Source organism: Ziziphus jujuba, chromosome 6, assembly GCF_031755915.1.
Source record: "Ziziphus jujuba cultivar Dongzao chromosome 6, ASM3175591v1".
Lineage (NCBI taxonomy): Eukaryota > Viridiplantae > Streptophyta > Magnoliopsida > Rosales > Rhamnaceae > Ziziphus > Ziziphus jujuba.
In genome coordinates this window covers 27,894,163-27,910,506 of record NC_083384.1, presented here as the reverse complement: position 1 = coordinate 27,910,506, position 16,344 = coordinate 27,894,163, and the positions used below count along the sequence as shown (strand labels likewise).

The window sequence follows — 16,344 nt, the reverse complement described above, 5'->3', positions numbered from 1 at the left end:
TCCCCATTGTCGCTCATTTTGGCCACATACATCCGCATGCATAAGTGGCGCCTTCATATTCTTTTACACCTGTCCACTACAAGACCCACCAGCCTGTTTGTGTGTGTGCACGTGCGTCGGCTCTTAAAACCTTTTCATTTGTAAGTAGGATATCAATTAATGTGATATTTTTTAAATTATTGCAAATTAATATAACAATATTATATTATATTTTATATTGACTCTAAAAATATTATTTAATATTTAAAAAAGTTGATAACAAATTAGTGCTAGATAATAGTATTATTGTATTTTCATTATTGATCTCTAGTGTAAAAATTCAAACATCTTTTTGTAATTATCTTAAGACAAAAAATAATGATTTGTCTCTGAGAAAATAATGAATATAAAAATTGTTGTAGCACAGATGTCAACATTTTCCTTTTTATATTTATTTGCAGAAGGATGTTTTTTTGTTATATGATTATGAAAATAGAAATTGTTTGTGTTATTACAAGTGAAGGGGTAAAGTAAATAGCAAGGAGGATTTGCTGCAATATTTAAGAAACGTAGTACATAGCAGCATGATAAAAGCAGCACACTTAGTACAAAATTTGAAAGTTTTGGATTAGTTAGCAAATCATGGATTGCTAATAAGAACAATGTTGAAGCATATACAACAGCCAAACAGCCTAATCTTGCACTTCTGTAATTCCTGAAACATGTTTATTTCTTGGAAACTTACAGAAGCCTACTCATTATCGCATTACGATACATACAGAAGCAGAATCTTCGAATCTCGTAGTTCTTATTTTCATCTCAACCATATCGTCTTTTGAATAGATAATGCCGCTTGGCCGGATCCTTAGGCTTACTCTTAAGCTGCCCTTGGCCAGCAAGCTTTCGTCCGGTACTGTGAAATAGAAAGGAATCAGACAAGAACCCAAAGAAAGTAAATATCAACACAAAATTCAATTTGTTATGGAAGTTGGCAGAGATCACATTCAGTGCAGATGAGGGGGGAAATGAACTATCATACCTGTACTCCATGTAAACCATCCCATTGGCACCAGACATTGCACTCATCGATCCCATGGAACGACGAGCTTTATGAAGAGCTATGTCATCTGCATCTTCTTCTAACTGTTCCAAGCCAACAGCATCATCACCAGCACTCAATACCTGGTATGTATAACTTTGTCAGAAAGTTTTACAAAACAAGAAATGAGTTCTAAAAGATAAAACTGGAAAGAAGGAAGACAAAGACCTTCGAAAGAAGAGCCAGTTGGTCTTCAAGGCGATGGTAGCTCAAATCAGCTCCTGAATCAGGTGGAGGCAAGCTTGTTATTACCTGTCACAAATATTAAGAAAAGTTGATTAGACAACAGAAATTGCAGGTTTTATAGCTGATACAAGACTATTAAAAATTCTGTAATTACATTAACAGTATATCTTCAGCGAAGAGAAATCAATATAAATAAAAAATTAAAACTGCGTACCTTAAAGCTATAACCTTGATCAATCAAAAACTGCTGCCTTTTCGTTGAATAATACATTTCCTGGATTTGAAGAGAAGACTAGTTGGAAATTGATATTAAAACACAAATATATAATGCATGTGTGTGCATGTATTGGGTGCCTACATATGTGCCTTTAGTGTCCACCACCCATCAAAAGTGACCAATGGCTCAACTGCAATGAACAAATCAAGATAGTAAACGCAAACCTGGGTATCCGTTGACACAAGGGAATAAAAAAACGCATTATACTCCTCTTTGCCTCCAGCCATCCTATCCTGAAGCTTACCCTGTTCATACAATACATTTTTTTCTCATAAGCCATTTCAGTTACAGAATCTTATTAGCAGCAGCAGTAGTATCGAGAAATTGATAATTATTTCCCATCAAGCCTCTATTAGAAGGTAGCAAGGGACTAGTGTTCCATCTCGAATAAAATAAAAACACACCTTAGCCCTAAGAATACGACCCAAACGTTGGGCTTCTTGACGTCTTGAACCAGCATGAGATGAAATCTGAATTATCACATTCGCCTCTGGAATATCTATGGAATTATCACCTACCTGAAATTTTACTAAAGAACTTAAGACTGCATGAATGTTTCAAAGAATGTAAAGCCTACAAGACAAAAGAATAAATTATTTCCTAGATTATGATAAAAATTATTTTGTTCCCAAGACAGAATGATGGCTGATTCACATGGTAAAATATAGATACATAACTATAACTGAAAATCTTTCAAAAGCATCAAGAAAGCAAGTCTTCCTCATCCACCCAAATTGGTCATCACATTCAATGAGTCCAATATTCTAAGCCGCAATATATTATCTTCCAGAAATGAGACATGAAACCCATATAAAGCTCAATTCCTTATTTCATTTGAGCATATTACGATAAAAATGTACATATTGATCAATAGTAAATAAACGTATCGATCCATGGAAAATTAATGTGTACGTATTTAGCATTTCAAAATACCAAAAAAGAGGACGATAAGACCAATAAAGTACCTTGGACAGGAAAATTGTGTTTACGTCCCGACTAGTTTTGAAAGCTTCAAGAATTTTTGTCCTCTCAACATGGCTGCATTATAAATTGAACCGGCAAACAGACTGAGTTAGATGTAAAGCATCATAAGTAAAGAGCTGTTCATAAAGACAGTATATGTCTATGGACAACCTGGTAGCACCATAGATCATTGGTTTGCGAAGTTTCATTGCATACTCCGTGAGTGCAAAGAGGTTGTCAGCAAAGACAATAATCTTATCACCACGTTGCTGTTCATGAAAGCGTATGAGAAACTCACATGCCCTAAACTTGTTAGGGTTCATCACATAAAGCGCCTGAAAAAATTGCAGATCACTAACTCCATGAGTGGAGGAAAATAGTTGATTGAACAATGGAAGTATGAAAAAACATAACAGAATCTAAACAGCAACCTTATATGATCCCCATACAACAACAGAAGTTAGCTCAAAAGAGAAATTCAGATGCAAAAGAAACTTAAAATAGTGACTTGGTGCATAAGGATTTCATATTTGCATTACTATGAAACACCAACAATTTGCCTCACTATAGAAATCTTATTCCAACAAGAATGACTATTTTTAAAATAGCAAGACCTGTTTTTTCTTGGAGTTTTCCTTCTTCAAATATTCAGCAAAAAACTCCTTCGTCATTGGACACCATACTTCAGCACACTGTACATTTGCAATAAATCCTCCCTTTACCAAATCCAACCAGTTTGCTTCATATAGTTTGGGACCAATAAGGAAGTTGAGATCTGTAATCCTCTCATCCTCTCGAACAAGTGTGGCTGCAATTATTAAAACAAATTTTCACTTCCAAGAAGAAAAGATAAGAGGCAGGATGTTGGTAATTATCTAAACCAACAATATCTGCTATACCAGTAAGTCCAAGTTTGCAGTGAGATTTTGTTATACTGATGACCTTTCTAAACATGTGAGCGGGAACAACATGCACCTGAACAAACAGGTTCAATTTATTATATTCAATAATGCATATAAACATATATATGCTCCCAATGCAAGAGTCAAACAATAAAATCAAATCATCACCTCATCCATGAGAAGCAATCCCCATTCTCTATTTCTTATTTCTTCAATGATCTTTTCAGATTCTTCAGATCGTTTACCCCCAAAAGCAACCATATTGTATGTTGTCACAACCACCCCAGCACTGCCACGGAATCTTTCTTTGCTATCAGATGTGAAACGACAGATTTGCTCATCCCGGATGGTTGACCAGAGCTTAAACTGAAAAGCCCACTGATCCACAGATACGGCATTTGTTGCTAAACAAAGGCAGCTCTTTCTTATTCGGGAGGCTGCAGAAACACCAACTAGAGATTTTCCAGCACCACAGGGTAACACAATAATGCCAGATCTTGCTCTACCTGTAATTCCAGATATTAAAGTTGAAAAGTCAATTGCAGATATATTCTGTCTATTGAAGACTGCAGTGAGGTTATCATTGTTAGATTCCATGAAAAGTATGCAAATGACTAAATACTGAAAGCAAGATGGAAATCTATCAGACAATATTAAGGATTTTATGAGGAGTGACGAATACTAAGAGAAGAAACCTCCAAAAATTTTAAATAACATACATAGAAAATGAACACGTTAAAAAAATAAACTCTCTCCAAAAATTTATTAAAAAAGCATTATAATCATATTGTTTTTTTCATTGATTACTATTATATACAGCTTAATTATGTTGCTAAAATTGCACTTTACAAAGGGGGGAAAGAAAAAAGAAAAGAAAAGAGAGAGAAATGCTTCCTATAACCAAAACAAAAAGAATGTCACAGAAATTAGAGACTTTCTTAAATAAAACATTAGGATGAATGCACTACTTGAGAAAAATGCTTAAATTCACAGGCTAATCATACCATTTCCAAACATTTTACTCAAGCTCTTCTCCTGATATGGTCGTGGTTGTGCTTGTGGCTTCAGTTCCATATCAAGGTCAGGATTGACCTGGGGTGTCCAATGAGCAGCAATTTTTATTTTCAGATACCATACTCTCTCGCCTCTCACTCACTCACACACACACATACCCACAACAAATCCATTATTTCTTTTTACAAAGAGAGTATATCTTCCTTCAACCTTAAAATAATTATCCATATAGCATAAAAACTTTGCAAAATGTAACTCACAGTATCATTTCTGAAGTCGTACTCCTCCAGCATGGGATAATTTAAAGCATTTGGCAGACAACGTTGTTTAACATTTTCAACCTGTTAGTTAAAGAAAATGCTTCATTATCCAAAGCTAGATAGGATATGTAGCAATGGGCTACTAACCAACCAAATGGTTCTCAGGATAAAGCAGTGACGTCAAATCCATTAATCTGCTTCTTTATTCATCCAATGTCGATGGAATAAATTGGTATTTATCAAATTTTGTTAGCTTGTAAATCTTGCAATTGAATGCATAAACATGGATCGACAGACTGGAAACATGATAACAAAAATAAAATAACATAAAATAAAATGAATTCTCCCTTCCCCTGAACTCCCAGCCTTTTGCCCCCAACAAAATAAAATTTATGTTAAAGAGAAGTGCCCAATACACACACCAATGCCTGATTGCCCAATAATTCTATCCCCGTACCACCCAGAGCCTCTATGACCACCAACAAATAATTTTAGATGAATGGATCCAGGATGGGCTAAACTTGGCTGATATTTAATCATATCAGATGAATGCCCAACTGTAAGTCTAAATGCAATAAAAATATGAAAAAAATTATAAAAAGAACAAAATTGACCCACAGACCAAATGGCAGAAATAACCATAATTACACCTACATTACCTGTGAAGGATCAATCTCAAAGGAGTGAGTTTCTTTTTCTTCAGCTGCAGCCACCAACTCAGCTTCATTTAGCAAATCACCATGACCATTTCCCGTTTCACCCAAAGCTTTGCTAACAGTAAATCCATCATTTCCATTTGAACCCTATAAATGACATAAGTTAAGATAGTCTTTTAAACACAATTTCTTAAACACAATTTCCAGTCGCACACACATGGGGGAAGACAAAAATTAGTAGCGGAGGTATATTGGTGTCCTAAACTGAATTATAATGCTTATAGCCGAGTGAAGAACCAAAATATGCACAAGCAAGCAATGATTTTCAAAACCATCAAGACCAAAGGAAGGAATCCATATTCAACATACGTTCTATAGTTGTACAATTTATGAATGTTTGAAAATAAGGTTAAAACTTAAAAACACAGAAACAACAATCTAAACCAATAGATTCTACAGGAAAGGGGCCATGTCATTGACTATAACGTACACACCTATATACAAATTTAATCATATCAAGAACGGACCTCAGAGATAATCCGTGATTTAGATATAATTTCATCCTTAAGCAATCTCTTTAACACCTGCAGACGATTGGCATCAGATATTAGTAAGCTAAAAACCTCTGTCCATCACTAGTAAGAACTAAGAACAAGAAAGAAAAAAAAGTCCTTAAATCCTTACCTCTGGAAATGGGGATTCAACAAAATACCGATTCTTCTTAAGCACGAGCTTAACTTTGCCGTAATTGGCAGTAGAACCATGTATGAAATCAATCATTTCTTTGGGAAGTTTGGTTTTGGACAGTTTATTCAAAACAGCAATGATTGTTTCTGTTTCTAGACCAACCGACACCGCGGCATACAATGAGTGAGGGGTCAAATTATACTCATGCATCGATTCCGGCCTATAAATTTTAGTCACATACATAAACAATTAAGTAAATTGGGCAAAATTCAAAAGCTTGGTTATACTTATCATTACTCATAGACTTATTAACTTTGATACCTGCAAACGGGTTCGGCAATGGCAATGAGGAAATCATAAGCTTGTTTATACAATGGAGAGAATGTCTCAAGGAAAATCCTGCCATCAGCACAAGCCCACAAAGGCCGATTGGCGTGGTCGGGTTTCAACTCTAATTTGCTGAAGTCCCTCTTTTTCCCTTCTTCACCTTCAATCAATCAATCAAAGCACAATTCATCCAAAAATCAATCAAAAACCCCCCGCATAATTCCTAATCCCACAAAAAAAACTCACATACCATCACGAAAATCATCGTCGGCTTCATTGCCCAAATATGCATCTTCATCATCGACCATTGTGATCCTCTGCTCCTCCTACAAGAAAGAACATATTTGAAAGGTAACGAAAAATACAGAAATCATGTAGAATATCAGAAACAAATAACAGAAATAAGCAATACCTTTGCAGATGATTTGTGCTTTTTACTGGGCCGACCTTTATCACCTGAAGAAAGATTGAATCGCATGATTTAACACCAATCTTTGCTTAATTTTAGACAGCAACTTCAAAAAAAAAAAAAAAAAAAAAATGGAATTCTTTTTTTTTTTTTTTTTTTTCAAAGATAAAGAAAGCTGAATACCATGTCCGTGTCCCATAATTATTTTTTTTTTCCCGACAGAAAATCAAAATTCAAGCTTAATAATTTAATTTAATTTAATTTTAATTGATTTTTCAGTTCTTTGGTGTTTTCTGCTGGATCGGCTTCACAGAGAGAGAGAGAGAGAGAGAGAGAGAGAGTAAACGCAGACAAATGTAAGAAATTTAGGAATGAACGAATTTGAAAGGAGCCTCAGTTCCCTTTCTATTACAAAATAGGAAACCGCCTCCGCTTCCATGCGGTAGTGGCATAAGCTGTAAATTCGTGAAGGATCTACGGGCAAATGAATAGGTTTTGTATGAAGACCCGTACTCTAAAGCCCCAAGCCCAGTAACTCCGGACGATGATTAATGGCCTAATTGTATCCCAAGACGACCTTTTTATGTATATAAAATAACATATATATATATATATGTATATTATATATATTTGTTTTATTCAAATTTATGTATATGCATTTTAGACGTAAATCTAAAAATTTTAAAGCTATATTTTAAGCAAAAAATAAAAATAAAAAATAAAAATTTAAAGCTATATAATTTTCAAATTTTATAATTAACATGGAAAATTTTTCTTAATTAATTTTAAAATCCTTTACCCGTTACTAGAATTGAGATGGCTCTTTTTATTATATTCTAATTAGATAATTATATTTTATTACAAATGAGTAATGAATATAAAAAATTATTATTTTCTAAATATTTTCCACATCTAAGTCAACGTATATAAAAACTAATTATAGTACTATACAATAATATACACAAAACAAAATCATTTTTGTGTCATTTTAATTAACTCTTTTAGTTCGTGAAACACATCTGCGGACCTCTAAACTTTTTTTTTTCCTTATTTTTTAGTATTTTGTTTTTAAGTTTTAATTTTTTATGTACTTTGTTTTTTAAAATTATTTTTCTCTACTTTGTTGCAGTTTTTATATATATATAATCCTTTTTTCTTTTTTCTTTTTTCTTTTTTTTCTAGACAATGAATGCCTCGGAATGATTTTATCACGTATTCAACATATGATATGCATGTTACTGTCCAATATAATAAAGACTTTGTCTATCAATATAAAATTATTATTTATTTAAAATAATAATATATTTGAACATAATATATAGTATTAATTCAGTATAATTGATAAAAATAAAATTTTTATATATAGAATTTTATATAATTCAAGTCCATTTGATAGAGTTTTTTTTTAACATTTTATATAGATTTTTATTTACAATTAAATATTATTGATACTGTAATTTGGTCAATTCATTGTTTAAAAATAGTGTTTAAGCACTAAAATGCACCAAACAGAGAAATTTAGCCACCAAAACAATAATAAATAAAGTTATGAACCTTTATTTGAAGCCCATACAGGTTGGGTCTTACCCGTCAACGATAACATGACCAGTAACCCGAATAGCCCCACCGGGTCGAATTAGAGAGGTTTGAATAATCGGCCTGGGTTAATTGGTGCGTTCAAAGTGCGAAATTGCTCTTCTTCTCTCATCTTTGTTTGGTTTGGTCATCGTCGAGTGGAAGGGTCTCTCAATAGAGCAGACGAAGCCATAGAAAATGAGCGGGCACGATTCCAAGTACTTCTCTACCACCAAAAAGGGTGAAATCCCTGAGCTCAAAGAGGAGCTCAATTCTCAGTACAAGGTTTCTATGTTTCTCTCTCTCTCTCTTTATATATATATATATATATATATATTTATTTATAACATAAATATATATATGTATGTGGTTGTGGATCTCTGATCTGCATCGTTTAGGTATGTTGATCTTACTTCCCAATCGTGAGCTTTATTCCGCAGATCTGTCGCTTATCGCTTCGATTCGTTGCTAATATTGCTTTTTTCGATTTCATGGAAATGTATTTTATTTCCATGCTACCATTGCTCTGTCTTTTTTTGTTTTTGTTTTTGTTTTGTTTTGTTTTTTTTGTCTGGAATGTAGATCGAATTTGAAGTTTTTTTTAATGTAAATTTTGATGCGAGGATGTTACGTTCTCATTTGATTCCCAAGTAAAACGCTGGAAATTAGGAAGAAAATATTGAATTATCATTTTGGAATTTCATTGAATTGAATGGCAAATTTGAACCTGTTAAATGGTGGTGGTTTTGATCCTGGTGGTGCGTAGCTGATATTGTGGACTGCTCCCTGTTAGTATTGAGTTTGTGTCTTACATCTATGAGATTTCTGAGTTTTTTTCCTTTCTTTTGTTTCTTTTTTATTTTTTTGGCTGATGATTGAGGTTTATGAGTATTCAAAAAGGGAATATGAATAAATAATCTTAATGCTCTACTCTGTAACTCCTATGATTCATTGTAGGTGGCTTTTATTGTTTTTCTTTCATATGGTGCAATGGAAACACGCCATTGTGTGTCTTATTAATTCCTTTAACAACATTAAAGTGTAAACTTTCAGTGAGTTCACTTGTAATTTATCAGAAAATATTTGGAGGTATCTTAACTTATATGTCATGCAGGATAAAAGAAAAGATGCTGTTAAGAAGGTGATTGCTGCTATGACTGTTGGGAAGGATGTCTCATCGCTTTTCACGGATGTTGTGAATTGCATGCAAACAGAAAATTTGGAGCTGAAGAAGCTTGTCTATTTGTATCTTATAAATTATGCTAAAAGCCAGCCTGACCTAGCAATACTTGCCGTGAATACATTTGTTAAGGTAAAACCTCCAATGAATCTTCTGTCTCTTAATCTTTGATTTAGCTAGGTTTTGTTTTCCTTAACATAGATAACTGACACCCCCACAAAAGAAAAGTAATAATACAATGAAGAAACAATGAAATAAATTGATCAATGTTTTCTAAGTGCACAAGCGAAAACACAGATCTTCTTTTTGTTAGCTAATAACCTCCAGTTTATTGATTAGGAAGATGTAGCTACCACCTAATACTAGAATTTTTGTGTTCATTGTGCCAAATTTGGTTCCTAGTCAAATGGGTTTTGCTCAATCATCTGCCTTGTTCGACGCATAGCTGTTACGGCTAGTGCATTTATCACAATTTTCCTCTTGTTCCAAGTTTATCAACTAGCTAGAGCTCAAATCTTTATTGTGTAATTGGTCAAGTTGAGTGACATTATCGTAAGGCATCATAAGCATACTTTTGTTTATCAGAAAGAAAACTTAATGAAAGATAACAAAGTAGTACTTGGATGAAGCAGGAAATTTTGCCTAGAAGAACACTGTCTACAAAAATTAACCTAGATTTAATATTGAAGCTCACAATGACATGAAGATCGTGCTATCTTTTAAATGGAAGACTAAGTATTTATTTTTTCATCTGAAATATTTTGAATTGTATCTTCTAGTTTAATGCTTGATGTGTTTTTTAATGAATTTTACTATATGATTACATATGCAGGATTCACAGGACCCAAATCCTTTGATTCGTGCATTGGCAGTTCGAACGATGGGATGCATTCGTGTTGATAAAATCACAGAATATCTTTGTGATCCCCTTCAGAGATGTCTTAAGGTTGATTTCATAGCTGATAAAATTTCTGTGCATGCCTGGCTGTTTGACAAGCAATTAAGTTTTTGATTATCTATTTTCAATATTACTTCTTAGCAACTTTGCCTGTTTTTTATTTTTCCTGCCACTGTCTTTAATTTAATCCTATCTGTTGACAGGATGATGATCCTTATGTTCGCAAGACAGCAGCCATATGCGTTGCCAAACTTTATGACATAAATGCTGAATTAGTTGAGGATAGGGGTTTTCTGGAAGCTCTCAAGGATTTGATATCGGACAATAATCCAATGGTTGTAGCAAATGCTGTGGCTTCTCTTGCTGAAATTCAAGATAATAGTAATAAACCCATCTTTGAGATCACTAGTCATACACTCTCAAAGCTGCTTACTGCTTTAAACGAATGCACAGAGTAAGTTTAGTTTAAATTTATCTTTTCTTTGTATTTTGGATATGTTAACTTGTTCATCAGCATTTGAGTAACTTTATGTATGGGAATGTTTAGGACTTAGTATGATTGTTCTTTTTGATCTTTCATTAGTGTTTGTGTGTATTTGAGCTATTTCCTCAAAAATATTGTCTGTTTTATTCTCTAACTTGAAACAATACATGTTCTCAGGTGGGGTCAAGTTTTTATATTGGATGCTCTATCCAGATACAAGGCAGCTGATGCTCGTGAGGCTGAAAATATAGTTGAGCGAGTTACCCCACGATTACAACATGCTAACTGTGCAGTTGTGCTTTCAGCTGTGAAGGTGATTTATCTATTGGTTGATTGTTTGCATATTATAACTGCTGCTAATGCTTCAACAGTTACTGTAATTACAAAAACAACTATTGTTTTATCTATTTCCTTCTTTTTCCCTTGCAGATGATCCTCCAACAAATGGAACTTATCACTAGCACTGATGTGGTTAGAAATCTTTGTAAAAAGATGGCTCCCCCACTGGTGACATTACTTTCTGCTGAACCTGAGATACAGTATGTTGCATTACGAAACATCAATCTAATAGTACAAAGACGCCCAACAATCCTCGCCCATGAAATTAAGGTGAATTAATATAACTTGGCTTTGAGATCTAAAGTGACACCCATAAATGCAAACAAATATAGATGTTATCTATTCTTGCATTTGCGGTTTTGTTAGGAATGCCTGCTTATAATTGCATATTTATCACTAGGTATTCTTCTGCAAGTACAATGATCCTATTTATGTGAAGATGGAAAAGCTAGAAATCATGATAAAGCTTGCTTCTGACCGAAATATAGACCAGGTATGTATATTTCAATAGAAAGTACTAAGTTCTGAAAACTTACATGCATGATTTGGTAATCAGAGTGTATTTAGTTTTGACATCCTCATGACACTTCCGCAGGTACTCTTGGAGTTTAAAGAGTATGCTACAGAAGTGGATGTAGATTTTGTCAGAAAGGCCGTGCGTGCCATTGGCCGCTGTGCCATCAAACTAGAAAGAGCAGCTGAGCGGTGCATTAGTGTTCTCCTTGAACTGATCAAGATTAAAGTGAATTATGTGGTTCAAGAAGCTATTATTGTCATAAAAGATATCTTTAGGAGATATCCTAATACGTAAGTTATGTTAATTTACATTCTTGTGTTAGAGTAATAGTTTTTGGCCTTCCAAGACTCTTTCGTGAATCTCTATTTTCCTTTGTAGCTACGAATCCATCATTGCAACTTTGTGTGAGAGCCTAGACACTTTAGATGAACCAGAAGCTAAGGTACTTACTGTTGCTAAACAGTTTCACAGCTTAAGTTTCTTTATTTTCCTCATTCTTTCCATACTTAAAACACATGGCCTTCCTTTTTTTCTGTTCCCCTAGGCATCAATGATCTGGATAATTGGTGAATATGCGGAAAGAATTGATAATGCTGATGAGCTCCTTGAAAGCTTTTTGGAGAGTTTTCCTGAAGAGCCTGCACAAGTCCAGTTACAATTGCTGACTGCTACTGTTAAACTTTTTCTTAAGAAGCCAACTGAAGGCCCACAGCAGATGATACAGGTCTGTACTATTATCCACACATACTGATCCTTTCCTGGCTTCTGTTTTCCCTCATTTATCTTCAAATAGGTTATTAAAATGTTGACTCCCTCCCTCCTTTTAGCATATCTTTTTCCCCTATAACAAGTCAAGAATAATCTTTTGATTTGTTATGTGTTGGATATTTAATTGCTCTCATTTACCGAAGATCAGTGTTTTTTTGCTGACATGGACTTTAAGTCCTCACTGTATATTTTCATTTTTACAGGTTGTTTTGAATAATGCAACAGTGGAGACAGACAATCCTGATCTGCGTGATCGTGCATACATATATTGGCGCCTCTTATCAACTGATCCAGAGGTGTGGTTGACCTTCTGGTCCTTTTTTTTCTTTCCTTGAGATATAAATACATTTGTTGTTTTCCCTTCTTTTTTTTTCTGGGAATTTCATGAATAGTATGTGAGTGGCTTTTTGGTTTGAACAACAGAGCAGCCTGCTGTTGTTGTTCTCATGTAATGGGACATGACTTCATGATCAGGTTAACCACTATATGAGATCAGATAGAACTCAACAAAGTTTTGTCCTTATTATGTAGATTTTTCTCCAATAGCTTACCTGTAATACCTCCAGTGCCATTTTAGGTAGTTTCTATTGACTCGTAAATTCCTGCAGAAGCAAGGGTGGGGATCTCTTGGTAAAGTCACCTTTAGTGAGCCCTAAGGCTCTTCACTACCAGTAGTTTGTTTGCATGTATAGTAACATATTCTCTCAGAGCTGCACTAGTGGTGTTGTTTGTCTGACAGCTGACACGCCTACTTTCTATGGTGCAGGCAGCCAAGGATGTTGTGTTAGCTGAGAAGCCAGTGATAAGTGATGATTCGAACCAACTTGATCCAACACTTCTTGATGAGCTTCTAGCAAACATAGCTACGTTATCTTCTGTATATCACAAGCCTCCAGAAGCATTTGTAACCCGCGTGAAGACCACAACCCAGAGAACTGATGACGATGAATATCCTGAAGGGACTGAACCAGGATATTCTGAATCACCTGCACATGTTGCTGATGGTGCTGCATCCCCACCATCTAGTTCAAGTTATGTTCCATCTGCTGCTGCAAGACAACCAGTTCCTCCACAATCTTCATCTCCGCCTGCTGCTGCTGCAGTCCCAGATTTACTTGGTGATTTGATAGGCCTGGATAACAGTGCCATTGTCCCTGTGGACCAGCCTGCTACTCCAGCAGGGTAAGTATTGATTGAGATGTGCATGTTGTTTCATTGGTACTTTTTATGTGGAGTCAATTTGCTCAAAAGAATATTTCATTTATTTGAATTATATTTTGGGAGCTTTTCTAGTTATTCAGGATCTTTTGGTTGATGCTTAAGAATGTATGCATCTGTGTGATTGAGACAGTTATTGTAATAGTTTGCACATCACTAATGCATATTCTGCATGTTACTTACCGAGTTTCCTGATGATGACTGCAGCCCTCCATTGCCTATTTTGTTACCAGCATCAACTGGTCAAGGTTTACAGATCAGTGCTCAGCTGACACGAAGAGATGGTCAATTATTTTACAGTATATTGTTTGAGAACAACTCACAGACAGTTCTTGATGGGTTCATGATTCAGTTCAACAAAAATACATTTGGTCTTGCTGCTGCTGGACCCTTACAGGTAGGCATTGAGCATTATTTTATTTTATTTTATTTATTTATTATTATTATTATTTACTTCTTGTTTAAGTTTTAGCTTGATTTACTTTGTCTTATAGGTTCCACAAATCCAACCTGGGTCATCTGCAGCAACTCTCCTGCCAATGGTTTTGTTCCAAAACTTGTCTCAAGGTCCTCCTAGCTCACTTTTGCAGGTTGCTATTAAAAATAATCAACAACCCGTCTGGTACTTCAATGATAAAATCTCGTTGCATGTGTTATTCACTGAGGATGGGAGAATGGAGCGTGCAAGCTTCCTTGAGGTAAAAAATACAATTTGCACTTCCTGTTTCCCTGTGTTTTCTTCCAGCATGGTTGGCTGTTGTATGTTCTCGATTTGTTATTCATATTGCTAGTAAGTGAATCAAAGCCACCATCATTGCATCTATTGGAATTTGTTCTTCTAAAACTTATTGGCTAAATAATAGAAAATATTTAAGGACTTCTTTCGGTTAATTGTTAGAGTGTTGAAGTAACCTCTATATTAGCATAGTATGACGTATGACATTTTAAGATGCAATTAAATATGATATTGGATCCGCTAATTGCAACTGTGGTGAGCTGGTGAGCAAGCCGTACTTTGTTGGTGAATTGTTATGTTATCTTTTAGAGAAGATCAATACAAACGACTAAAAGAAGGTCAAACAAATAAGTTGTGCCATATGAAAGATGTTAATGCAGAGAATTAGATAATTGGTCATATTATCTGTCCCTGATCTTTGTCCTAATTGCAGACATGGAGATCTCTCCCCGACTCGAATGAGGTTTCGAAAGACTTCCCTGGTATTGTGGTGAGTAGTGTGGAAGCAACTCTAGACCAGCTCGCTGCTTCTAACATGTTCTTCATCGCAAGGCGCAAGCATGCAAACCAGGATGTATTCTACTTCTCTGCGAAAATCCCTCAAGGAATTCCCTTCTTAATTGAGCTCACCACTGTCATCGGAAACCCTGGAGTTAAGTGCGCAGTCAAGACTCCAAACCCTGACGTGTCAGCCCTTTTCTTTGAATCCATTGAGACTCTCCTTAAGGCTTGATTTTGTTTATATAACTTTTCTTTTAGTTTCTCCCTTTTTTTTTTTGGTTAGTGTTTGTAAAATCTGTCCTGTTGAAGTTTTGGTTGATATTCTCTCATCATTTCAGTTATTCTTTGTACCTCACATTGAATTAAAAAGAACTCAAAAACTTGAGATTTACGAAACTTGTGGTTGCTTGAAATCCAAGTTGTTTCCAGCTTCTGTAGTGAGAATGGAAAGTGGCATAAAATATAGTTTTTTCTGGGCTGCAGGGATTTGTGAGCATGTATTATTGGATTGCATTTTGTTTTTTAAGTTATTATAATTGCAATTTAATTGTACTTGTTCCATTTGTCAATCATTGATGTTTTGAGTGTTGTAATAGTAAAATAGGAAGTAAGTGGAAAAGAAAATAATATATTATATATTAATACAGTTTAAATTATCAAAATATAATAATAAAGTTATCAAAATGTTTTCTAAATTTATTTATTAAATAATAAGGTAATATTTAATTGGTTTATTTTTTCAATTCATTTATTTATTTAAAGTTTTACAGTTTATTTTTTTATATTTATATTATATAAATATATTAACTAATAATATTTAAAATGTATTATTTAGATAATATTTTGATATTTATATATTACATAGTTCATGATCATTGGTGGGCTTTTCCTGTTAACATGTTTCTTTTTTTTCTTCTTTTTTTTAGATAGGTTTTTCTAGCTTTAAAATTTGGGATTTAAAACTCTAAACAAAGTCAATCAATTATTGTCAAATAGTGGATTCTGCAATTGATTACCATCCTGGATGATAAATAACAATATGTATAAAATAATAATTTGGCATGTGAAAAATAACAAAATTTAAGAAGTAATATTTTGGCATGTAAAAAGAATTAGCGACAAAATGAGAAATTATCCTTTACAAAAAGAACTTTCTAGCTTTTTTCCAAAAACACTAAAAAATAAATACATAGCAAAGATGAAAGTGGTTGGCATGGAAGTGGAAAAGGAATTTCCCCTTTTTTCTTTTTTCTTTTTTTATTTTTTATTTTTTTATTATTAATTGTCGCATGAAAGATGTGAAAAAGGAATGAAACACGCAATTTTTTATTTCGCAGCTGAAAAAGAAATTCTTTAACTTTGGGCTTTT

At 34.1% G+C, this 16,344-nt stretch overlaps 2 protein-coding genes across 2 annotated transcripts; one reads left to right on the top strand and one right to left on the bottom strand.

Annotated features, from left to right (window-relative positions):
- Positions 1-505: 505 nt before the first annotated feature.
- LOC107429869 (general transcription and DNA repair factor IIH helicase subunit XPB1) lies at positions 506-7,283 on the bottom strand. The gene is made up of 20 exons (XM_016040627.4): positions 6,943-7,283; positions 6,763-6,806; positions 6,601-6,676; positions 6,345-6,510; positions 6,021-6,243; positions 5,864-5,920; positions 5,340-5,483; positions 4,681-4,761; positions 4,411-4,498; positions 3,575-3,912; positions 3,404-3,479; positions 3,119-3,312; positions 2,676-2,839; positions 2,507-2,579; positions 1,946-2,059; positions 1,706-1,786; positions 1,479-1,538; positions 1,247-1,330; positions 1,019-1,161; positions 506-892 (listed from the first exon to the last, which is right to left on the bottom strand). The coding sequence occupies exons 1-20, from the start codon at positions 6,956-6,958 to the stop codon at positions 799-801; spliced, it is 2,316 nt and encodes a 771-aa protein (XP_015896113.2). The 5' UTR covers positions 6,959-7,283; the 3' UTR covers positions 506-798.
- A 1,134-nt stretch (positions 7,284-8,417) lies between these two features.
- Positions 8,418-15,457, top strand: LOC107429866 (beta-adaptin-like protein C). The gene is made up of 15 exons (XM_048464039.2): positions 8,418-8,619; positions 9,449-9,646; positions 10,347-10,460; positions 10,616-10,866; positions 11,074-11,209; positions 11,326-11,505; positions 11,636-11,728; positions 11,831-12,042; positions 12,131-12,194; positions 12,297-12,476; positions 12,724-12,816; positions 13,287-13,702; positions 13,946-14,135; positions 14,233-14,436; positions 14,908-15,457. Exons 1-15 carry the CDS (start codon positions 8,533-8,535, stop codon positions 15,205-15,207), a joined length of 2,718 nt encoding a protein of 905 aa, XP_048319996.2. The 5' UTR covers positions 8,418-8,532; the 3' UTR covers positions 15,208-15,457.
- Positions 15,458-16,344: the final 887 nt, after the last annotated feature.